Raw genomic sequence first — 24,779 nt, forward strand, 5'->3', positions numbered from 1 at the left:
GCAAGAGTTTTTGCGCAATTGGTACTCAGTCTCCATTGCTTTACCTCGTTCAAGATGGCGATGGGGTCGAAGATTGAACTTGGCAGGGTAACCTTTGAAATATTTTTATGTTCTGTGATATAGCCATTGCAAAAAAAGTCATTCTGAGTGGTGCAAGCCAGTTCGTTATACCACCATAATGCACTGAGTGACATAAGTTGAATTTTGTATGTTGTTCGGGGAAAGTCATTTTCATTTGAAATGAAATTCATTTGAGGGCCTACATGTAGATTGGAGGGTTGCATGACATATTGCATTGCTGCATCAACCCCAAATTTACACATTCTGACTCCCCTGAAAATTTGTCAGGCATTTAGCCACGTGCATCTTAACAGAGGTATGATGGAATCTGGCATACTCAAAGTCAGTGTTATTGATTCCTTTATTCTATGACGTTAGGAGCATGCAAGTTAAAATAACGTGGAGAAAGGAAAAAAAAAGGAACTTTATTTAAGTGTCTAGTCGTTCTAGCACTGGAGCACTAATTGGGGACACTATAAACTGAAATTAACAATGAAAGTAAATCAAGTCAAATGTTGGTTTTTGAGGAGAGGGGAAACCGGAGTACCCGGAGAAAACCTCTCCGTGCAGAATAGAGAACCAACAAACTCAACTCACATATGATACCAAGTATGGGATTCGAACCCACGCCACATTGGTGGGAGGCCAGTGCTCTCACCACTGTGCCATCCCTGCGCATGAACATTTAAGATTTTGACAGAAAGCATTGCTTTTTAACCCTATGACTCCTATGAATGATCAGTTTGTAATTCCCTTCGCAATTTCAATGACTTGTCAGTCAGACAGGTATTGAAAAGGAAGATATTTATCAACTTAAGAGGAGTGATCTTGACATAACATCAAATTCTCATTACTACCCAGCAAAGATTTCCATAACACTGGTTAGGAGAATGAACATCTCGATCATGGGAACGAAAGGGTTAAAATGCCTCATCTTAGTTATGAGTCGTAGCCAATGCCTGGGAAAGGAATGGATGGACTTGGAATTGATAGAGCCCTAACAGCGCATGATAAACAGTGGTTTCAATGAGTAGTGACAGCTAATAATTCATTTTGATAATGACAACAGTTTTTAAAATTATCAGTCCATATCTGTGATTAGAATTTGCTGTAAAACTATTGTGCCAATAGCTTAGTGTAATTTCATGTAACAATTTACAGTATTGGTGAAGAAAAAGTTTTTTGATCCTTTCATAACAGAAATTTGAACATAAGCTGCAAGGTTTCAAACACCGGCATTAAACTTTTTAAGATGCACGAACTGTCGATTCCATCACAGAATCTTTATCAAGACTGATGAAATTTAACGTCAATTATTTTTTTTCATGTGATTTATACTGTGAATTACGTTACAAAACAGGGCAACTCAACTCTTACAAGTGTTAAAAATTACCTGTTGTTGCTTTTTGTGTCCTCCACTTTAACACCTACCATAGACTTTCGAAAAGTCCTTCGTCTAGATGCGCGCAGAACGAAGGACTTTTCATTCTTGATTGGCGCCAATTTAGCGACCCAAAAACGGGTCGCTGAGCTAGGCCAATCAGAGTAGTCCTTGTGGACCCCAGGGGATAGAGTTGTCAATCAAAATTTGCCACACGCAGTGAAGCGTGATTTTCAAACATGCTACTAAGGCCACCGGATGTTCCAAATTACGCGACCATCAGAGAAAAATAATTGAAGAATAATCAGTATCTGTCTTGCATAGATCTGTTTGTGTCTTCTCCAACCAGAGCTGGGAAAAGTCTGACCTTTGAACTAGTCCCGTACGCTTTTGGTCGTTTACTTGGAGCGGGTGGCAATGCTATCGTCTTCGTAATTCTTCCACTGATTTCACTCACGAAAGATTTCAATTGGTCTCTAGCCGGTCGCTATTTAGACAACACATTTCCAATCTTAAGTATAAACGGGTGTCTGGAAGTCCCGAGGCGATTCTCAACGACTATCAACACATTTTTCGTCGAATGGAACAAAAAATTTTAAAATGCATGTGTATTCATCGACGAGAGTCATTGCATCGCTAAATTGTAAGATGTAAGTTTTAATCCCGGTCTAGTACGTCTCCTACACCTGAAGCGTACCTGATCTTTCATGAGTGAAATCAATTGACTTTCTTGACGATTCGAAGCCTTCCCTTACTTGCTAATCTTTCGAATATATTAGTCTTTCGTTTCTATCAGCACAAATCACGGCACAAGTGTTGGTCCAGAAAATACCACTGGAGATCTCCTTTCCAAGCGGCGACTCAAGATTGAAAAAAAAGCTTTCGTTTTATTTCATCTTTGTTTCTGATACCTTTAGCACAAAGTTAACAAATTTCCTCTTTCGATTTCGTAGAAACAAACATGTTCGACTGTTTTCGTCGGATTGCGCCATCAAGTTCAGGGCTTGCGAATGACGTCTGAAAACTTTGCAAGCGAGACAAGTCGACCTCTCGCGACTTCGTTGCTCGCTCATTCACTTCGCGTACGAAAAATCACGATTCGCTCACCGAAACATTTTCTTCTGGGGTTATCGTGAGGTCGACTTGTGGCAAGTCTACACCTACCAGTGAACTTTCTCCTTGAAATCAGTTTCCTAATAGCAGTTTATTTTGCCTTACAGATTGTACTGTATGTATTCTTTCCAGTCGCTGTGTTTTTTTACTTCAATTTGCCAGAATCGCATGATGATTTCATGTCGCAGAAAAAGGTTGGTAAATTTTAAAGGGGCTCTGTCACTTTCAGTAGAATGCTAAAAATGTCTTTAAAGTTGTGAAAGGCCAAAAGTAATGATATGGTTTGTTCACTGTGGATAATATTAACCTTAGTCATAGAAATTTCATGCAGTAAAATGAAATTTAACAGAGTTAACAACTTGGAGCATAAGTTTTACCTTCGCGGTCAGCGGTTTGTTAGATATGCGCATGTGCCAGGATTCTTCGTGTTCTTGGTCCATAGGGCATTGTAGCAGTTTTGATGGCGTTTTATAATTAGTAAGCGTTTTCTGAGCGTTAGCGTTTTTCTGAGCGTGGGAACTTCTTGGAGGCTGTCTCCCCTCCCCTGTCCCTCCCTTTCTTTCCACTGTTTTATCAGTGTGACGGTGCCTGCTTTCTCCCTCTGCGTGGGGGCTCATGGCATGGCTGGGTTGCCTGGATTTGCCAGCTATGGGAGCGGTCTCCATCTGGGAGTTGGCTGCCAATAGTGGAAGCTCCTGGATGTCTCAGGCACCCAACCTCCACTTTGCTTGAAAAATGCCATAGAAGTCCATGACTGACACAGTCCATTCAGTGGTTTTTCAACCAGGAAAAAGAAAAATCTAGCACACTGTTTGGCCCTTCCAGCTTAACAATCATGTTTAGAGAATATTGTGTACAACTTCGTAATATGACATGTACCATGCACATGACAAGTATTACCCAGTAAAATGTAAATTTTTGCATGTGCTTGAAGCTTATGAATAATTAGTGAGTGTGCATTTACAGTAATTGCCACATTTCCACTACTTGCTCAGCTAGTGGTCCAGCACCATGACCACGTAACCAGGCTGTCTTCATCTGTGCAGGATTTACATGGTGTCAGAAGTGGGTTGCAATACCCCTTCCTAAATTAAGAGGCTTTAACTATCAGAAGGCTGGCACTCCAGCCTATACAGCGCTTCCCCTGGGTGGCGGATAGGGGAACTCCCTGATCATCCTGGAGGTAGTCCCATGAAGGTGGATTGCTGAAGGGTAGGTTGGGGTATCTGTGGAATAACCAATACACAGGCGCAGACCAAGAGGGGCCCAGTGGGTGGGGGTATAACTGGCTTACCCTCTTGCACTATACTTGCACTATTGGTGTCTTAGCATCACATTACAAAGATGATAATGATGACTAGAATAGAACTTTATTTAATGGTGGAGAAACTAGGACGAAGAAGGAAAAATGGTATAAATGAAATGAAAATTATTAGCAATATTATTTCTGCTAAAATGATATTATCATGTAAATTGGTAAGTTTTGGGAATTGCTAAGGGAAAGAGTTTGGACTTCTTAGACCCTTTTTCAGAGAAAAAAGAAGTTTTGTCACGGTCATTACTACAAAATCATGTAAGCCATGAAACACCAAAACACCATGTATGACCCCACCATACTGTACATTGAATACTAACTGACAAAGGTTGGGTTTAAGATTGCTCCTAATCTCAATCCTGACTATTATGCAACAGTGTACTTTACTTTGTGCTTATGTTGAGAAAGTTTAAGGCATTAACCTCTCCTCCAGCCTGGCGTAAATGACAGTTAATCGCACAAACTAACAAAATTAATATAGCGAATTGAGTGGATAATGCTCTCCATTTTGCTTGGCCACTTCACAAATGAATTTGCTCAACCAAAACTTTAGTGTATTTGGCGACACATGCTCTACTGAAACCGTCACATCTTGAACATCTTCGCATTTGAGACCGGCTACTCCAACAACTTCTGACATTGCACGTTTATTTTGCCATCACTGCTGCCAATCTTCGATGACTTTTCTACCCCATTATTTTAGTGTTGTATTGCATTGCTTTTGGTCAGGAGTGGTTCCAGCTCTAGACTGGTCACTTCTTCTTTGCTCTTTGGAGAGCAAAACCGACCAGCCATGTTTGGACAATGTACCACACAAGCTCTATGAACTTAATGCTAAATACTTCCAAACTCATATGGGACAACTCCACGTCCACATGATTAACATAACAATCACAATCTATAGGTATTGTTTCATTTTACAAGTACCTAAGATAAAATATTCACGTCCGACCTTTATGGGCTTTAAAATGGCTCGCCGTTTTAAATGCCCATAAAGGTCTCCCACTCACATTATTTTTATGTATAATTCAATAATTGAGATTAAGATTAGGATTCATATTAAGATTGAAATGTCAAACTTGGGAATGGGATTTATTAAATAAAAAAACTTTGTACAATTTTATAGCCTCGTCTTTATTAGAGTTAGAGATCTTTATAAAAGTTAATCCTATTTGATAATTCAACTGTTATTAAATTAACAAATTATCAACCCCAGCCTTCCCCAGCTACAGCCTGCACCTATTCAATCCCTCCCCATGCTTTCAGACAGTTGAACTTTATCAGGATTTACACACCTACATGTATACATGTGATCTGACTAGTGAATTTCTGTTGGCTGCCACAGTTATGAATTATTAATGAATTTTGCAAGGAGCAATAACATTTTAGGCCTAATTAGGCCTAAAACGATATTTAATCTCAAATCCAACCTTTGTTGGTTAGTATTCAATGTATGGTGAGGTAATATGTGATGATTCATTGTTTCGTTTCGCTGTTTCGCTGTTTCAGTGTTTTGTGGTTTAGCAATTGTCCCTTTGTCACTTAATTGCTTTTCTTTTGCAAGATCACTTTACAATTCAAAGCAGGTAGTACCAAGTATTTGTGCTGCACCTCTCCCACATTCACTGTAGCAAGCCTTTTTAAAAAATGTTTTTTGCCCTCTCAAAACAGTCTTCTTAGAAATTTAATTGTCTTTGTTCTTTAGAAAGAACTTTATCCTGAAGACAAGGATTGCCATGTGAGTTTTGCTGATAGCTTTTCTTTGATATGATTTAGGTTACATAAATAATTTATACTGTAAAAATTATAACATTCAGGCCTTAACCCTCAATACAATGCTACCTTTGCCTCTGGCCTCATCAGATACATGTAGCATCCTGCTTCATATGGTGATGATGATGATGATGAGGAGGGGGAGGGGTGGTGATGTTAATACACCTAACTCTCTAGTTGGTGCTAGAGAAGGAGGTGTACAATCATGTACTTGAACCAGAGGGGATGCAGATGAGGCTTCAGGAGGGAAAAATGGAAGGTTGGAAAGGAAAGAAGTTGCAGGGACAAAATGATTAGAAAGATGATGCAAACTACAGACTATGAACACCAGTTGAGAAAGTGTGACCTCAATGCACTTAATCCAGACCTGCACGTAATTAGATGCACACCCAGTTCTGAAATCCAATCTAAAGTGTGCCATTAAGTATTTATATGGGCCGATTTACATGTTACGATTATTGTCGCATGCGAAAACTTCTTAAGACAGGACAAAAACAATATTTACGAATGTTTTGTACGTCAGAGAAAATGTAGTAGAATTTTAAAATGCTGCGGCAATCGTAAGTCATGTCATAGACCTGTCGTGAGCTTGTCGCATGCGACAAAAATCGTATCGTGTAAATCAGCCCTAAGAATTTGCTACCTACACGTATTTCCAGCAGTAAGGAAAGAAGTTGGCATTATTTTTAGCTTTGGGTAGATGCAGCTCTTTAAAAATAGAGTAGTGGCAGTCAGGAGCTAACATAATAAGATAACTGTTTGACACTGACTAGTTTTTTGATGTTGTGTTCAAGACGTTTCGGCTGGTGCTTAAGCCTTCATCAGTTGAAAAATAACGTTAGCATGCGTGATTCAAACAACAGCATGTTGAGCGCGCGCTGAGGAATTGAGTCTATGATCTCTGCCCAAAGAATAATCTGTAGTAAGAGATATCTGTCCACTGATCCTGCTAGCTGGAAGTATTTTTTTGGATTCTTATCTTAAAAGAGTATGGGGGAAATTCTAACAAGTTCCATTTTAATTTTAACTACAGTAAATTCCCGATAGCTCTTCCAGAATTTTACAAAGAATGCACTGTGACATGGGCCCTTCTAAACGAGGACAACCCTTCCTCACTCTCTGAAATAGCAAATCAAGTCATATGCATTATGGAACAATCGGCTTATTTGTATCGAATCTAAGTCAATTTATAACGATAGGCTGGTTGATCTTGGAGTTGTTAAAATTGGAGATCTCTATGACACAAGGGGAGAGCTCAAGTCAAACAAGGAGCCATTATATTCAACTCTCTCACCAATGTAGCATTTCCTACTTTCAGTTTCTTTGCTTCTTTTCCGCAAGAATGGTGCGAAGTATTAAAAACAGATAAAATCTCTATCTCCTCAAAAACAAATGACCTAATCCCAGATTATTATTTTTAATTACAATAGGTATTGAAGGGAAAAGAGTTGATTTCCAAAGTCTACAATCAAAGTCATTATATGAAAGTTTTGTTTCAAAGATATCTACTAACACCAACAGTGCAGAGGAAAGACAACGATTTCAATACCCACACATTCCAGTTAGACTGGGAAAAGATATATTTGCTACCTTTCAAAACAACATTGGATACTAAATTAAGAGAATTACAATAATAAACTTTTAAGCAGGATCTTGTACACAAACAAGATGCTGTTTAGGTTTAAAAAAGTAGATTCTCCTTTATGAGATTTTTGTGAAAAGGAGTAAGAGACCATAGAACATGTTTTCTTCTGTTGTACAAAAGTGCGTAACCGCTAACCGGTAATAATGTATTTCACCCTCGATAAATAAAGTGTTTGTTGTTGTAGTGAACTGTCTGTAGGGGTTAATTGAATTGAGGTGTTGGTGAAACTTATCCACTTGGTCCTTTCTAAGACACGACACGTGTGACTGTGGTGAACATAACAGAACCACCACTTAGGGCTTCTCTCCTTACGTTAATTAACTGCTGTGGGCAATTTGTAAGTTTTCAAGGTGTTAGTGACTGAGACACGTATCATGTCTTTGGCTGATTGACTCGATCAGACTGTAAATACCCCTTTCTATGGAGGAGAGTATTAAGTTTTTGAAACAGGAACTTTCGCCACAGCTCCCCACCCCCCTAGGCAGGGCAAAGAACATACCACCAACACAAAAAGGGAAACGCGAAGAAACGAAGTGTGTCAAGGGTGAACTGCAAGACAATAATTATCCCTCATCCCTCATCATTAGCTGGGAAAGGTCGCTGTCGAAATTCCCCACCATTCTACTATCCAAGGGTTTCATGCTGTTACCCTATGTGCAGGGCATTTTGGAAAGGATTAGTCGAATCTTAAGGTAGCCTCCTTCACAGCCGTTTGTGGGGAGGGACGAACCGAGCCTAAAAACGGCTGCAAAGGAGGCTAATCTTAAGGCAGTAACAAATCAAAGTCGCCTTCAAACCTACATTTTCAAGAAACTTCGTGCGGGTTTTTTGCTCAGCATGCGCTCAACATGCTGTTATGTGAATCACGCGTACTAACGTTGTATTTCAACTGATGAATGCTTAAGCACCAGCCGAAATGTCTTGAATGAAAAAAAAAAAAATAGTCAGTGTCAAACCATCATCTTACTACAGATGTCGGTAGATGCAGCTGTTAATTTGTACTTGAGAAGCAGCATTTGGGGACACTTTTAATAATTGTTTTTATTCCGAGACACAAGTGATTAATTTTTTAAGTTGGAGGAAGAGAGCGAGGGGACACTTAGTGACACTTATTGAAATCCGCTTGCATTTCTAAGCATATCTCCCTCAAGGTACAGACCAAATCCCTCCTGTGTTGCCCAATTCAAGCTCTTAGAGTTAATGGTATTCTAAATAAATCTGAGAACAAATTCTATTAACCCTTTCAATCCCAAGCCAGCCTGAACTGGCCATACTGAGTATTTTACTCTGTCTATAATGGGAGAGTATTTTTACTCTGTGTAACACCAGACGATTTTACTCGTCAATGGCAAACCCCTGGGAGTCAATGGGTAACCAATCAATACTTAGTCTACTGATCCAAGTCAGGGGCTTCTACAGGGACTGTGCTTTTCCTTGCAGAACTGGATCTTCAGGTTTTCTGTGCAAAGAACACCCCCAAATGCACTGTACAGTAGTATGAGTGGCTAGAAATATTGATTACGGTGTTCAAAGCCACAATTTTCTGAAATACTGAAAATCACGATGGGGTCTTTTGGTCTTTGGGTGGACTAATCCATAATTTGGACAAAACGGAAGTTTCCTTTCATACAGGACCCTGCAGCTGGCTTTATCTTTGGTTTGGGGGAAAAGATTAATTCGATTTTGCTGTTCAATTTTTCCTCTCCAATATTATAGGTCATTGTGTAAATTCCTATAAGCCCTTGGTACATGTATGTGTAGGCCAGTGGTAGAGCATAACAAAATAATGCTAATAAGTTCAACATTTGAGGTAGACTTCAGTTACAGAATTTAGTTCGTTTTCCTCCTATGCACCCATTGTTTCTGATAAGCTCATTGTCTTATTGGAATGCACTCTAATTTATTTCACAGAAGCCACCAACAACTTTAGAGGATTTAAAAAAAGCAAGAGAAAAACTATTGTTAGCAAAGCAGAAAGACCCAGAAGAGACGGATTCCTAATCACTTCAGCAGTTGGTAGTTTGGAGTAAAATGTATGTACATTTGAGTAAATTTACTCATCCAAGAATGAATCAACAGTTTGTTTGAGGGATAAAATGGTTACAAGGCGACAAACAAAAACATTGCCTTAAGCTCATTTCCTTTTTAATAAAAACTCTTTCAATGCTCCATTGAAATGGAACACCATAAATACATGAACTATGTAAATTGTACAAAGTAGTATGTCATAGATATTTAAGTGTACATCTCTTGCACTGGGTAATAAAAACTATTTCTGCTTAACACACTTGGTAAAGGGAATTTTGATATTTTTCTTTTAAGTGTTGCTGCGTAAGTTTCAGAAAACATCCTTGACTCTTTCTGTGTGATGGCATCACATAGCAACAGATTTTTATGATCTTGGTCAGAGTAAAAACTTAGATCACATGTTCGTGTCTTGGGTGGAGATAGTTTACTGGAATTTTACATTTCACCCAACATGATCTTTTACTTTTTTTAATAACACAACTGATTTTTTTCAGGCAATTTGACATTGTCTTACAACAGAGTAAACAACTCTCTGTCAACTTTCCACTGGCCAGTCATTTAAGTTTCTTAAGTCTTTGATATAGTTGTGTGGATTGATGTCATAACTTGTTGGAATGCCGTTATCCATGGTCTCCCTGAACCTACATCACTCACTTAACGGTTTACAATGTACACTTGGCATTTAGTATATAAGAACTTTACACACCATGAAAATTTTTCAATAGTTTCAGACAGAATGTGCTTCTCTCTCTTGCTCTCTCTCTCTCTCAATATAATTCTCAGAAAAAGAGTTGTGAAATATGAATCAAAGCTACATTGCCAAAATATTAAATTTTCGGTAACTTGCACTATATTGTTAGTAATACCTGAAGTACAGATAGACAACTAGAGTTTAAAGGACAGTCAAAGATCATTGCTTGTCAATTCCTGCAAACAGAGTTTGCTTTCCCTTTCATGAAGGTTGTCTTTCAGAGCGTAATCAGATGGTTGTGAGTACGGCTTTGTGCTTCTCTCCTGCACACCATGCTTCCCTTCCTGAATCTCTAAGATGTACTTCTTTTCCATTTCTCAGCAAACAGGAATTTCATTCCATCATAAATTTTCATGGCACAACTACTGCTGTGCTGAATTGAAATTCACTACTGACTGGCGAAGGTAAAAACACATTGTTATCAGAAGAAGTCTTCAAGGTCTCTCTCCGCATGTTGCCTAGTTCTTTCTTTGGTGGGTAAAAGTCTGATAGATGAAGGACCCTGAATGCCTGCAAAAATGAAAGAAAAGAAAACTTGAACGTCAAAGAGTGGTAAAAAGTGGTTTGGACATTAATTAGGTACATGTATGAACAACGTGTTGTGATGACATGTCGTTAGTTTACCTTTGGGTATCCCTTTCCCCTGAGGAAAACCTTTTTCCTGGGTTAAAAGGGATCGGTATAGGTTAACATAAGCTATTGTCTTGATTACTCCTGTTCAGTCTGATGGTCGTATGTATACAATGTACGTATGTTCACACTCCTTTTCAGTCTGATGGTTGTAGGTGCACAGTACCACTCAAATGCAAGTTTCCTAGAGCGCGACACGCGAGGGTGATAACTTACATTTGAGCGGTACTGTAAATAATGTCATACCTGATGTTGTGATGCGACTAGTAGATAGAGGCACTTATCTATTAACTTGTGAAATTTTGTGAGTCCGACTGAGCGCTAGTTTTGATCAATAATATTTTGACAGGCTATAGTTTGGAACAAGAGAGGCTGCCTCGCCAAGGCGCATTATAAACATTTAACTAGGTCTTCTTCCCTATCTCGACGAAACATTGTTTGCCTGGATGGGTGTTGGCATCAAGCATGGCGAAAACTCAATTTGATTTTATTTTGCTGAAGCATTCACAACATTGGCCAACTTGTTTTTTGCTTTGAGTTGTTTTATCACAACACTGACTGCTGACATTAATCGTTAGCTGAACTGAAGACAACGATTAATCATAGGTTAGAAGAAAATAGGTTTGACCATACCATGTATAATGCCATGGCTCCACCAAGTAGAAATCCTGCTGAAATGTCAGTCCACGAATGCATGTGTTCTCTAACTCTATTGAGTCCAAAGAACAGTGATACCATAATGCATCCACACTGAAGGAAAGGTTTCAGCAAAAATCCCTTGTCTTTGGTTGCAAAAGTTTCAAAATAGAGCTGTAAAAAAAAACAAACAGAAGCAGTTTTACAATAAAGCTTACATTTTTAGATGGTAAAAATATACATGGCATTTATATCATCCCCATTGATGAAGGGTTTGTTAAGATTTTGTTTTGAAAAGCAAGAATGTTCTGTTGTTTTTAATTTAGTCATACATGTATGCACTACCGGTAGGTAGCTTAGTTGTTGGTAATATGGGTATGTGATAGACAACTCTGTAGACATTGAATCACATGACATGTTTTTGAAAAAATTTCCACAAATTTTATCTGTTAGTGTTGGCTCCACTTGAGCAACTGCTGACTGAGTTTCCTAACAGAGATTCGTTCATGACGCGGCCCTTATGAGTAAAATCATCTGGCATTAGACATAATAAAATCTTTGTCTCACTTTCAGGATTAAAAATAAATGTACTGTTTTTTTTCTTGCACATGAAGCTAAAATCAGAGAAAAAAACATGTATATGTATAACTCAAAGCTGTGTTGCTTTAAAGAAAAAATTCTTGTGTCAGGGAACAGTTCTGAAGTTATCAATGTAATCAACCACACAAAATTTAACACTGATTTTTGGAATTTAAGCAATAAAAATAATCTTGAGTACCATCCAATAGGAGCCTTGACGTCTTTCCATTTTAAGTTAAAGTCCACATGTATGACATATTTTTTTTATTATCTTGTACAAAAGAGCTTTCAAAGTGATGAAGAATGGCATTTATTTTATTGTGATAACACTCTTGGTTGCTGAGTTATTCAAGATTTTGATTTATGCAAATTAGAGAACTTGTGATGTCACAGAGTGGACACAAAATTATATAAGAATTATATAAGAATATCTTTAGTAACAGGGTTGAAATTTTGCAGGGTTGATGTGCTGCTAGAACCACACATTGTGATAGTGATTATGATGTCACCATAGCGACATACTCATTACCAGACCTCTACCTTCTCGAATGAAAAATGCCTTCTTTGGTGCTCCAGAGTCTAACAGACTTGTGCTGTGTAATCTCCATATTCGCTCACACCCACTGAATGAACATCAAGAGCAAATAACACTTATTGGGGAGGGAAACTCAGATTTTACCTTTTGGATGGAGAGGGCCTGGAGACCATTTTGTTGCCATTGAAACGTCACAGTGAGCCATATCATGAAACTTTGTGATGAGTATAGCAACTGTAAACAGTTTCAGTTCTATACAGAAAAAGTTTTCGAAATATTCAATTTTTTACCTCATGATATTACATCATTTTTTACCAACTATGTGACGTTATAAGTCCTCTAATTTGCATAAATCAAAATCTTGAATAACTCGGCAACCAAGAGTGCTATCACAATAAAATAAATGCCATTTTTCATCATTTTGAAATCTCTTTCGAACAAGGTAATAAAACAATAATTTGCGTCATATGCACTTTAAGCTCGTCATACACTGTATCCAAGAAAAACAATGATGCTTTGGGTTTAAGATACTTACTGCCAAGAACAGCATGCCGTACATTGTACCCGATGAATGTGCTGAAGGAAAAGACCTCCTGAAAAGAAAACACAGAGAATGATAGTTAGGAATAGGTTGCTAATCTGTAACAATGACTTGATGGACCTATGTACATCCAACTGTTGCAGCCAAATTAATATTGAGTGGTAACTAAGTAGTGCAATAAATAATCTTTTGCCACTATTTTGTAACTCATTTCAGATGTTGGATGCTGTTTATTGCTTGGTACTTTTCCGAGATACGCAAATTGACTAAAAATATGAATAGAGATACTATAAATAAAAATTAGAAAGATCACTGCAGTTTGACTAATTTCATATAAGAGAGAAACTAATTGAAAAGCTTCTAACGGGTTACTTTTTGTTTCAAATTTGAGACCATGTTATAAGCAATATTCAAGGGATTTCATAGTTCTCCATAAGTGGATTTTAGCTTTACCCGTACTTCTAGTTTCAGCTTTGAGTCAAGTTATAGCCAGGATCAAATTCGTCAATCCGACTATCATTATTGTAAAATAGATGATCTGCAAAGATCACTTGTCAGTGAATGATTGTCACATGAAAGCGAGAAGCCACAAAAGCCCCTTTGAAACCCCTCAAGGCCACCTCACAGGTCACGTATACAAATGGTGAAGGCTGCTGGACACATTGTTTGACTCTAACTTTGCCTAAATGTATTTTAAAAACATCTACATTTTCTTGTTGTAGTGGTTTGTCCTTAGATAACCGAACAGCCAAGAAAAGGAAGGCATTTATGAATACAAAACTTTAACTTTGTTTTCCCCTGACTTTTGACATCTCTTACTATTCTTGCTTTAAGATCTGATTTTTGTGCATATGTTACATGTATATTCATGAATTCTGATGGTTGTTGCATCCTTGCATTTTGAGATTTCTAATTAGGTATGAGTCCGATACGCAAAGTTCCTAACATCACAATACAGAACTTACGTAATAGTATTGGGTCATAAACATGATCTGTTTTTCACTCAATATTGCAGTAATTACCAAATTTCTTACGAGTCTAAGAGCATTCAAGTTGTTTTAAAATGGATGCAACCCTTTTTTCAAGTGTGTTTTGACCTACATATTGCTCAAGAATGCTGCGGTTAGGAGAGAACTTAGGGCGTTTTGCACGTAATGTTTTTCAGTAATCATGGTCTTTTATTAGAGTAGGAGAATACTTAAAGAAAAACACTTCCAAATTTACTTGGATTATTGTACACAATATTTAGCCACTTGCTGTAGCCTTTTGGAAATCCCAAGGAAACCCTTTTGAGTGTAAACATAAATGATTTGAAAGGCAGCTCTGAAATCAGACGACAAGGTTGAAGATGGACAACCACAGGTTACCCAGAGGTAAAGTATGTTTTCACATAAATATTATTACAGAAGCAAGATAGGCTGAGTAGTATTTAAAACGTTTGTAAAATTTGTAAAATGCAACCACTTTCCTTTAGCCAAATTTGTCCTTGGTTATCCTGGATGGTCTAAATAACATTTTGTGGCAATTTCTTCAATGATGGACATCTCCACCCAAGTTGAAAGCAACAAAATGTCATTCAGATCAGCCAGGACAACCAAGGATGCATTCTGCTAAAGCTAGGTAAACAAGCTTTATTTTGCAATTCCAAATGTTGTTAATACTACTCAGCCTATGGACTGTACCAAGCTTTTGTAATAATATAAGCAAATATGTACCTCTGGGCTTCCTGTGGAAATACTGGATGTCACACCCAATAGGTTTCACTCATTGCAAATTTATACACATCAAGCATGGTTGGCTGGCTCACTCAATTTCAACTTGCGAACTGATCTAATTGATGTACGTTGTACATGTATGAATACCTATGATGAAGCACTGTTCTTTATTTTACTCACGCAGACTCTTCTTTCAATTACAGCGAAACAAAATGACATACCTCGCTCGTTCAATTGCTTCTAAATCAGTGCCAGTGCATTCATAGTTTGTTATGTATCCATCGCTGCAGTTAATAAGGCTCATGTTAGGTTTGCACACAGCCAGGAAGTGGGGACGCAGTTGGCCCACATAGATTTTAACAAACAGTGTAAATAGGAGATTGACTAGTGTCCCATAAAGGAACACAAATATTATTTTGTACACCCTGGAGAGAAACAAAATAAGACATGAGTGAATGTTATTAAGTAAAATGCTATCAGCAGAAGGGAGATTAAATTAAAAAACAATATTTATACTATATTTTTTTAGTCGCAAGATGACCCTTACTTCTATAAAAAGCAAAAAAAAATATGTATTTTTGAGATCAAATTAAGGGGGAGGAGACATTTTGATGCTATTACGCAACCCTTAATGGAAAATTCGTTTTAAAGAAGAGTTTCGGCAAAAGATCAAAGAGCAGACCACAACTCCATACATAGAGGTACATTCTATCAAGAACACTTTTGATGTAAGGGAGAAGTGATCATTGCACTTATCAGGAAAGTTACAGCAATTGTCTCTTGTAGACACCTGTAAAATCCAGAGATGCCGGTGCAATGCTCTCCCAACTGAGCCATGAAGCCACTCAGTTGAGAGGAGGTCAGTTTGTTGGGCTCATTTGTTCCCGTGAAAGACCCGGATGAAATAAAACACAACGCTTTTTTAAAATTGAAAAAGGAGCTGGCATGACTTATCAAAAGACCTTAAGATGATGACCCAAATAGGAATGGGGTACAAGGGGTGGATAAGTTGGCTTAACTTACAGGAATGTGTAAGTAAGTTAAGAGCTCAACTGCAGAAAAACCAGTGATTAGACAGGGTAAATTGAAGTAATGGTTTAATTGAAACAAGGTTGGGGCAGATCTCCCTTGACACAGGAGCTTAGAAATAGCCACTTCATTAGGGATATGGTATTAGCAAAACAGATTTCTAATTAGATTTTGCCAAGGGATTTTCCTGGGTGGTTGGGAATTCACATGTAAAAGAACTTGGGTGGCAGAACTTATGATTTTTATTGAAGAACAAATAGGGATCGATGTTGATGAATAATTTCGCATACTTGGTTTTCTTTTTTAAAACAGTAATATCTCATATTCCTTTGCCCTTTCTTTTTATCTCTTCATGCATGGTTGAATTATCTTATTGTGGTTTTGAGCTTCTGCATTTTGGCAGAGCTGCCAGTGATCACACAAATTAATTCCACCTGTTTCACTTACCTTTGGAATAGTGGCTTTTTTGTGTATGGCCCGCACAGCAAATTGTCTTCTCCATCTTGACTGTACTGCTGTCTTCCGAGGTCTCCATTATAGTAATACCGTCCTACTTCACAAATAAGGATCTGAAAAAAGTAATGCGTAACAACCATATTGTAACTGTAAGTAAACTGAAGATTCCACGATTCCTGCATATATGGAGGTATTAAAAAGGGTTATCCATCTTGCCCAAGTTGTTCAAACATGGATTGCGCCGGATAAAACTCTTTCCAGTGGATAAGTCAGGGCAAAACCAAAAATATGCTATCCAGTGGATAGTGATTTATCTGGTGGATAGTGTTATCCGCCTTTTCAAAAACTGGGGCCAGAATTCGAAATGACGTGAATGAGGATCAATTGCATGGGCAAATCTTAGTAGTGTATGTAACCGTATTTTTCTCTTTTTGTTTTGTATTCTAATGTATTGTAAGTATTATTTGTACGTATTGTAAAGGTAATATAGTTCTTGTTTATAATGATAATAAAAATATTTAAAAAAAGTATATATGTATATTTCCATGGGCTATAGCTGTTTCAGCCAGAGATGTCTTTCCTAGTGCCCATTGCAATAAGCTTTTTTTTTTCTTACTGAAACCATTTGGACAACCACATTGTTGTGCTACACCCACCTATCGTTATTTTCAAAACCGACCTATGGCTATTAAAATTTTTAGTCAAAGAACAGTTTTACTTGCCAACAAGTAAAGATGGTTTATCAATAGAGCCCTCTTTGTAGCATATGAAAGACCTCATAGTAAAATACACTGCCCCCTCCCCTATGCAATCAGATGATGAGACAGGTAGAGTAGGGTGGGGTAGGACGGTCTTGTTCTTACATCTGCATAGGAAAAATATACCATGACTGGATAATTAACAAAATGGATAAAATAGTGCGAATCATAAATATGGAATTGCAACATTTGCTTTTAAGCACGTTCCAACTAATGTTTGCTTTTACACACAAATATTTTGAGGGATGCATTGTTCTGTTCAGGTCATCTTTCAGATAAACCCTAAAATAACGTTATTTCGTCTGCTTTTAAATTCTACATTGATACAAACGCAACAATAAACACGTTATTTTGATAGATGAATAAACAGACTCTTCGTTTGAATTGTGGTTCGAAACTGTTCCAAAATGCATGATAAAAACGTTTAAACGTTTTCATGGGGAGTCCTGCTCTTATCAAAATTTCCAAGCGTGGTCATTGATAAAAAGCTCCGTCGGTGTACTGAATGAAACAATACTCTCGAGATAAGGGAGTTATCTCTGCGTCTCGTTCATAGCCTGCTGGCTTGACTCATATCCAACAGAAACTATTAAGTTACTCCCTGCTGTGTCTGGTGTCACACCGACAATAAAAACTGTCTGCTAAACAAAGCATACGCGTGAAATATGAAAAAACAATGTCAAGGGTGGTTGGGTATCAATTTCCTGTTGGATCGATCATCGGGTTGCTGCCCTTGCTAGATAGGACGAGACAATTCGTTCTTTTCTCTTATTTCAGAATGATAAAATATTTATTGGAAATGATCTAAAAGCGTAACATTTTTTCATAACATTCATTTAGTGTGATGATAATCACGGGAGATAGGAAACGTGATAACACATTCACAACCAATACTGTATTAATATAATTCACGTTGAAAATACTATACTTGCGTGGTTTTCAGCGGAAACCATGTTCACATTCTGGTTGATACACACTGAATTTATTAAATATTGAGCTTTCAAAAAAGAAGAGCAAAACACGTGCGATATCTTAAGGATTATGACACACGTACTAACAGAAAGGAAACAACTTGAATTAAGTCAATTTTGGAGCTTCTATGAATTGAGCAAAATCTGAAACGGAAAAATTCGATAGGGTTTTGTTTTTTTTTAAGGCGAGTTGAAGCTGAAGAAACTTGTTTAAAAGGGTATATCTTCCTACCGAGAGAACATGTTTGTGAGTAACAGCGAGATTCAATGGGATCGCAATATTGCCCATAGGTGGTCTTGCCGCGATGAAATCACAGCGCAAAGCGAAAACAGTTTTTTCACAATCAAGACTAAACCAAGGCCTTTTTCCTCCAAGGAAATGCAGAAAATGCCAGCGAAAGCACTCCAGAAAAAAAAGGCGATGTCATTTTCCGCTTCTCAAACTACCCACGCTCCAATTCGAACACGAAACGAATTTGACGGCTTGTTTCCGCACAATGGAGCGTTGAGAAATGTCTTTTAAAATGAGGCCATTTTCAACCGCTTTAAGGCATAAATACTTACCACAGTGACTGGGACAACGACTGACACCAAAATAACCACCCAATTTGGAAGGCTCTCCTTTGACGTGAAGGGGTATTTGATGCTGTCATCGTCACAGAAAAAGCCTCGACGATAGGGAGGAATTACCAACCCTAAGAGCGCGTTTATAAGACCAACAATCAGAAGACAGGCCAGATCGGCGATTTGGAAAAGCTTCGTCGAAGACATGGTAGAATTCTGAGAACGTGCTTCTGCTTGTACTTTACGGTTGTGTTTCGTGGCTCTTGTGTCGTGATATGGTTTTTATCGCCGCGTAAATACCTAGTCACCTTTTGACCTTGTGCGTAATCAATGAAAGCTAGCGGATAATCGCTAAAACAAATACTAGTCTTATGGTTATGTAATGCCATTGGTCTCCTCTCTAGGGTAGGGTAGGGTAGGGTAGGGCAAGATAAACAAAGGTGTTTGAACGACGAAGACAGTTCGAGTTTGTTCGGTATCTACGTCTATCTTTTCGCAGTTATTTTTCGTATTTCTTTTTTTAACTCCTTTACTTTGCTTGCTCATCATCTTCTCGTGGCTTCAAACCATGCAAAGTGATATGATAAGGTCACAAAGGGTTTTCATTAAAAACGCAACGCCTGCCTTCCTGTTTCACTTCTGTTTTGTGTCACTCATGACCCAATGAAAATCACAAGCTCAAATTACGATAGGTTATTTATTTTTCCCTTCGGATTGTTAATTATCCCGCAAAAATGAGATTTAGGGCTGGTGCGCGAAAGAAAACAAATTCCGGAACTTATTCATTGCTTGAATGAACAATGTTGATTCGCTAACTTTTAAGAGAATTGATAGAATTTACCGGAAAAATGGCGACCTCAGCGTCCGAAAAAAAACCAAAATAACGCCCACTAGACAAGATGACTTGCACGGCGATCTCTTCAGTGGTTCGTGGTTACTAACCCTAGCCAGCCTTATCAAACATACGATGGTCGAAAAGCGCTTTTAAAATCTTCTATCCATTTATCAAATTTGCCTCTTAGGTATTCAAGAGATTTTTCGAATTATGAAATACGTTAATAACAAAGTTCCGGATGATGGAGTTTTACTCTGCAGATTATTGTCCTTATCTCGAAATCTCGTCCGGTACAAGTTGAAAATTAACGAGAATCTTGAAAGACAGCAGTTGCTTTGTATTCCAACAGCAAAAGTAAAAACAATATCGCACGAACTTGAAAAGGATTCAAGTGCAAGAACGTGCCTTTTGCAGAATATCTTTCATCATGCATAAGTGAAATTCATCCGGAAAAAAATGTCGAGTGTTTTCTTTCAATCTCATTTGCTCATATAAAATTGGTATCACCACAGAAGCACAGTCTGCTCGGTAGCTTTCCACACATAGCGCTTTCTCGTTCCAGCATATACTGGAACAAAGTAATGCTTGGTTTGGTAACACTTAACGATGTCATTCAAAGTACAGCTCCACCTTGTGCGGCATATATGTAGTACAGTTTTCGTATCGTTAGCGTCGTACACGGATTTCTCTCACAGACTACCTTACGCAGCGTGATAAACAACACCAGAGGAAAGTACTGCGCAGTAGCTTTCATTTGAGCGGTCACATTCAGAAAATTAACCCGCAGACTCAAAATATAGATGTGCCGTGTTCTGCGGCCCCAGGAAATTATATTGCTCAGTGGCTTATTTGGGGTCATTTCATATGAAGGGGGAGGGGGGGGGGGGTCATCGTCGGAAATCTTGAATTAAACCCCTAAAGGAGACCAATCTGAGCGTGGCCCAGGCTTTTTTTGACCCCTAAAAGAGACCATATTTAAAAGATATTAAATTTATATTTTTATATTTCTTCGCGTGCAACCCTAAAGGAGTCCTTCACGGCTACATATGATGGGGTTTTGCCCGGAGCATCCCCCGTCTCTCCAGAAAGCGATATTCGCAAGCAACCGCGGAAATCCCACTCGCGGAGTTTCAGCCACATACTCAAGAGTAGAATCATGACATAGCAGACAACAGGAAAGGTTTGGAGGGATTGACCATGTTAACAGTAACACAGGAAAATGATGCTCAACAGCTTTATCAGAATGAACACAGTTAGGATTTCAGTGACAGGCTCAGAAAATACACCCTGTAGCTTAAAACTACTGCACTTTCTATTGCTTACGTTTTAATCCACAGACTAAAAAATTAAGAGTAACACAGGAAAATGCTGCTCAGAAGCTTCATCAGAATGAAGACAGAATTTCAGTGACAGGCTCAGAAACTAGAGTCTGCAGCTTAAAACTACGGCACTTATAGAACTATCACTTATGTTTTAATCCACAAACTAAAAAATTGAGCCCCAACGTAAATGTAAAAACAATCTGATAAACTTCTCATATAGGGGACGTTTTGTTCATTTTGAAACGAGAACGCTTTTATTTCATCCCGTGTTGTTTTGAAACAGCACTGATTGTTCTGTAGCTAAGTTCTTTCGTAATTATAATTAGCCATTGAAGTAAAAGCCTTTAAGGGGAGTGGTCAATTAAGTATGTATGTTTAAGAGTCTCTAGGATGATGCCGGTTTAACACTCAAAAGTCGCACTATAGTAGGCAAGGAACAGTTCTCACGGGTCAATAAGGAAGCGAAGTTGTTGATGAAAGTCAGGGCCCAGATTAAGTAAGAAAAAAATTCACTCGGGCGTTCTCTGTGCTAAATACTTCACCGTAATCCGTTTAGCTCATTATGCGACTGAATTTCAAACGTAAGTGCTAACAACTTTAGGCCAACGTAATCCTTGAAAGGTAATTTGCCATTGAAATGTTGAATAACTTGATCTGCCGATGGCAACATTATCGTCTGGATATGGCTGAATGTAATTACTTTTTAGTGATCCTTGCAGATGGACGGATAGCCGAGGGGTTGAAAGGGCAGCAGATTTGCATGGCGATGCATTGGATTCTGCTCTCTGAAGTCTCGAATATTCAACCCTTGCTAAACTACTCTCATTCAAACGCTTTAAAAAAACTCAATTAGTCGTCGCTTCTCACCCGTACCGTTGTATGGAAAGCTCCAGCACAAGCTTCAAACTTAAGATCTGGATAAAGGCTCTTTCCTTCCTTTTTCTGTGACTTCGTTGCGTACGACAAGCGGAAAGATTTCGGGTTTTTCAGCATCAAAGAGCATCGTGTAAATCGTTTTAAATCTGCTCCATCTCTTTCAAGAGTTTAGAAGAAAGATTTTTTTTGATCTAGGAATTTACTTGTAGCCTATTTCCCCGATTAATTGCTCATAAAAAAATTCCAAAACAAACTATTTCGAAGATAAACAAAAGCTCACGGAAGACAGACCGAGATCGCCCCAGACCTGGCTTGTTGAAGTTATATTATCCATGCTTAACTGTATTTTCTAGATACCGCGGGAATAGCAACCGATAAACACCTTTGAATTGGATTTTTACGGACTTAAAAAGTCGTCTGGGATTATCAAGGGAGAGATTTAACTGCATGAAGATATGTCACTTTGAACAAAGTCAGTAATACAGACCTCGACTGCTTTAGGAGAAACTCCAGAAAATGCGGTTAACATCAAACCGGTCTTAGCTTCCTGACCGTGCCTGTCATTGGTACAGATCAGGCCACAAGAGTTCAGACATAAAAATAGTGATACTAAATACGAACATAAATTCGGGTGTAAGCGCTCACAGGTCAAAGGAAAACGAATTGTATTTTTTTTTTAGAATTAATCGCTAGTCTTCTTCAATAGAAGAGAAACCTTACAGGACAATTCCCGATTCATCCAGTGAAGTCGAGGTTTATGTTGTGTGATTCAAGAGAATTTTGCCGATGAACCGGCACCTTCTTTCTACTAGAGATAAACTTTCCGAGGGCAACAGCTTAATGTTACCGCTCAAAGAAACATCCATCACCTGGGGGAAGGCAAACTGATGCTTCTTCCCACAAATTTTAAAAAACCCCTGGGATTTTTCCTGTTGTTCATCCAGGGTCCCAGAACGGCAGTCTAACACCGTGAACTGTGCTGGATTGGTTTTTCAAGCTGGTTTCTTAAAACCACAACAAACATGGCCATTAACTTTGTGGTGGACCAAGTGTTGTGAGCTTCTTCTGTCTCTTCGTGATTCATACAAGGCTTAAAAAAAGCCACACTAATCAGTTGACAATTTCAGTTGCTGTGAAATAATTGGATAAATTTGTCTTTTGTTTATTAGCTGCAAGAAGAGAGCGGTCCGAATACAATTGAAGCCGACTGAGTTCTATTTTTAACTGTATGGCCGTAAGCGGAACAAAAGAATAGTTTTAGTTGCCGGAGTCAACCTTTCAGAAGTGACGGAACTTCTATTAATAATTTTTCAATGTCGAAAATTTTCAAGAGTTGCTCTGACGTGCAATCTTTAAGATTCCTATTAACTGTTTAAAAGTAACGAGGGCTTCATTAGTCACGTTTGCCATCTTTAAATTAAAAAAGTCTAAAGAATATGATTTATCAGAAATTTGCCTTAACATAATAGCGTGGATATATATATATATATATTTTTTGCTAACGGGAAGACGAAAGCGCGCAAAACTGATTTGATGTTCTGTTTATTTCCAACTTAATGGCCGTGAATTAGATAAAAACAGTTTTGTTGGCAAAAGGAGCCTTTCGGAAGTGACAATCCCCCTTTGAATGATTTATTAATATCGAAATTGTTTTAAGCCGTTTCCGAGTATTTTCAAGTGTCGCCCTTGCGAACATTTCAAGTTAACGAGAGATGCCAACTTACGGGCTTACTAATTGCTCTCTGGGGCCTCAGTCAATGATGCCGGCAGGTTTGTCAAAAGACTGGGGCGAAAAAAAAATGCGAAAGTAGATCTTTTATATAGACCTTGACGTTCCGTATGCTAGTCAGCATACATTGTCAAAAGTGACCGTTACAATTTTTGAAAAAAATGCGTTGGAATACATTAGGGCCGTTTATACGAGAGAAAAAAGCCGCGGATTACTCTGGCCACGGCGTACACAATACGCGAAAGGAACTATTTATACGAGTATAAACTCCCAGGCCAGGATAAGCCGTGAACGTAGATTTTGTACCATTTATGCGGGGTGCTCGCGTCTTATGTAAGTCGCGGCCAGAGTAAGCCGCGGCTTATTTTCTCTCGTATAAACGGCCCTAATGTTTATCACCGCTGTTTATTCAAGCTACGATGGCCTAAGAACAAGAGTTTATGCGAAAGTAGATCTCTTAAGAAATAACCCACTTGTACAGAAAAACAAGAAGCACCCGGAAAAAACTAGTCAGTGTTTTAATTTATCTTACGCTAGGATTTCAACCACCGCCTCAAACGTTACAAGCAGCTTGTCCAAGATTATTAGAAGCCGTTGCTCAGTAGAAGTAATTTGATTTTTTAACAGACCAAAAAGAGAGCACTTCTTCGACAGAGGAACGCACTGTGTCACTCAGCGGCAGCAAATACTAATCAGACAGATACCTTCAGTTTGAATCGGTATTTAATTTTAACCACAGACTCAGAAGCGAGAACCGGTTCTTACACAATTCAAGTAAAAGCGACCACGGGAAAGCCAAGAAGAAACTGAAATTGGCAAGCTCATACACGCGTTTTTGGAGTGCCTTGTGTAAAAAAAACTCACTGACTATAAAAACTCGGACCTTTTCAAAATGTCAGTGTACAAGAGTCCCGTGTGTGCTTTGAAGTTCCGTGTGAGTGGAAGTCTTTGTCGTGGGATTGCATCCGTCTACAGACGGGTCCGTTATCAGTGACTTGACAAAAACCATGAAAGGATTAGCTTTACATGGAACAACGGGAAATCAATAGAAGTCACTTATCAGTTGTGTGTACAAAGTTTTGCCGACTTTCCCACGGTTTTGCATGATTCAGGCAGAACAGTAACGTTTATTTTTGGCAAATTCGATTAAGATATTGAAGTGTTTATAGTTTTGATACTGCTCGCATGGCCTGTAATAGATGTGTAATAGCTGTACGCAGACCAGAGAGGGGTCTGCTTCAAACTCGTGATGCATTGGCCAAAAAACCTGTCCAAAATGGTGTGATTTCTGAGTTCTTTTTCGTGTCATTTGTATCTTAAAGTATATCAGAGTTGACAGGAGAAGCCGAGGAAATGTCAAGACAAGTTAACTAAAAATCCTGATGATAGGTACCAAACAATGCGTTAATTCGAAAATTAGAGTTGTTTTGTTCTCTGATCATTCTGTGATGTGGTTCTGATGGGACAACTGCGAATTTCTAACCTGAAATACAGACGCGTATAACAAGCGAGATGTCTGTTCTTCGTAGGCGTTACG

General features: G+C 38.4%; 2 protein-coding genes across 2 annotated transcripts; one reads left to right on the forward strand and one right to left on the reverse strand.

Moving 5' to 3' along the window:
• Window positions 1-19: 19 nt before the first annotated feature.
• LOC138024151 (protein PET100 homolog, mitochondrial-like) lies at window positions 20-9,570 on the forward strand. The gene is made up of 4 exons (XM_068871257.1): window positions 20-87; window positions 2,662-2,748; window positions 5,575-5,607; window positions 9,199-9,570. Exons 1-4 carry the CDS (start codon window positions 55-57, stop codon window positions 9,286-9,288), a joined length of 243 nt encoding a protein of 80 aa, XP_068727358.1. The 5' UTR covers window positions 20-54; the 3' UTR covers window positions 9,289-9,570.
• LOC138024150 (phospholipid phosphatase 1-like) lies at window positions 9,418-18,782 on the reverse strand. The gene is made up of 6 exons (XM_068871256.1): window positions 18,481-18,782; window positions 16,179-16,300; window positions 14,924-15,127; window positions 12,982-13,039; window positions 11,330-11,506; window positions 9,418-10,576 (listed from the first exon to the last, which is right to left on the reverse strand). The coding sequence occupies exons 1-6, from the start codon at window positions 18,685-18,687 to the stop codon at window positions 10,418-10,420; spliced, it is 927 nt and encodes a 308-aa protein (XP_068727357.1). The 5' UTR covers window positions 18,688-18,782; the 3' UTR covers window positions 9,418-10,417.
• Between the last annotated feature and the right edge of the window lie 5,997 nt (window positions 18,783-24,779).

Source organism: Montipora capricornis, chromosome 11, assembly GCF_036669925.1.
Source record: "Montipora capricornis isolate CH-2021 chromosome 11, ASM3666992v2, whole genome shotgun sequence".
Lineage (NCBI taxonomy): Eukaryota > Metazoa > Cnidaria > Anthozoa > Scleractinia > Acroporidae > Montipora > Montipora capricornis.

Bases quoted from the DNA above. Each gene is read 5' to 3' on its own strand.
- LOC138024151 (XM_068871257.1), top strand. From the start codon at position 55: ATGGCGATGGGGTCGAAGATTGAACTTGGCAGG. The intron at 88-2,661 runs GTAACCTTTGAA...TTTGCCTTACAG, and splicing joins CGAAGATTGAACTTGGCAGG to ATTGTACTGTATGTATTCTT. The intron at 2,749-5,574 runs GTTGGTAAATTT...TTTGTTCTTTAG, and splicing joins ATTTCATGTCGCAGAAAAAG to AAAGAACTTTATCCTGAAGA.
- LOC138024150 (XM_068871256.1), bottom strand. From the start codon at position 18,687: ATGTCTTCGACGAAGCTTTTCCAAATCGCCGATCTGGCCTGTCTTCTG. The intron at 13,040-14,923 runs GTATGTCATTTT...TTTTCTTTTCAG, and splicing joins GAAGCAATTGAACGAGCGAG to GAGGTCTTTTCCTTCAGCAC. The intron at 10,577-11,329 runs GTATGGTCAAAC...TCATTTTTGCAG, and splicing joins GAGCCATGGCATTATACATG to GCATTCAGGGTCCTTCATCT.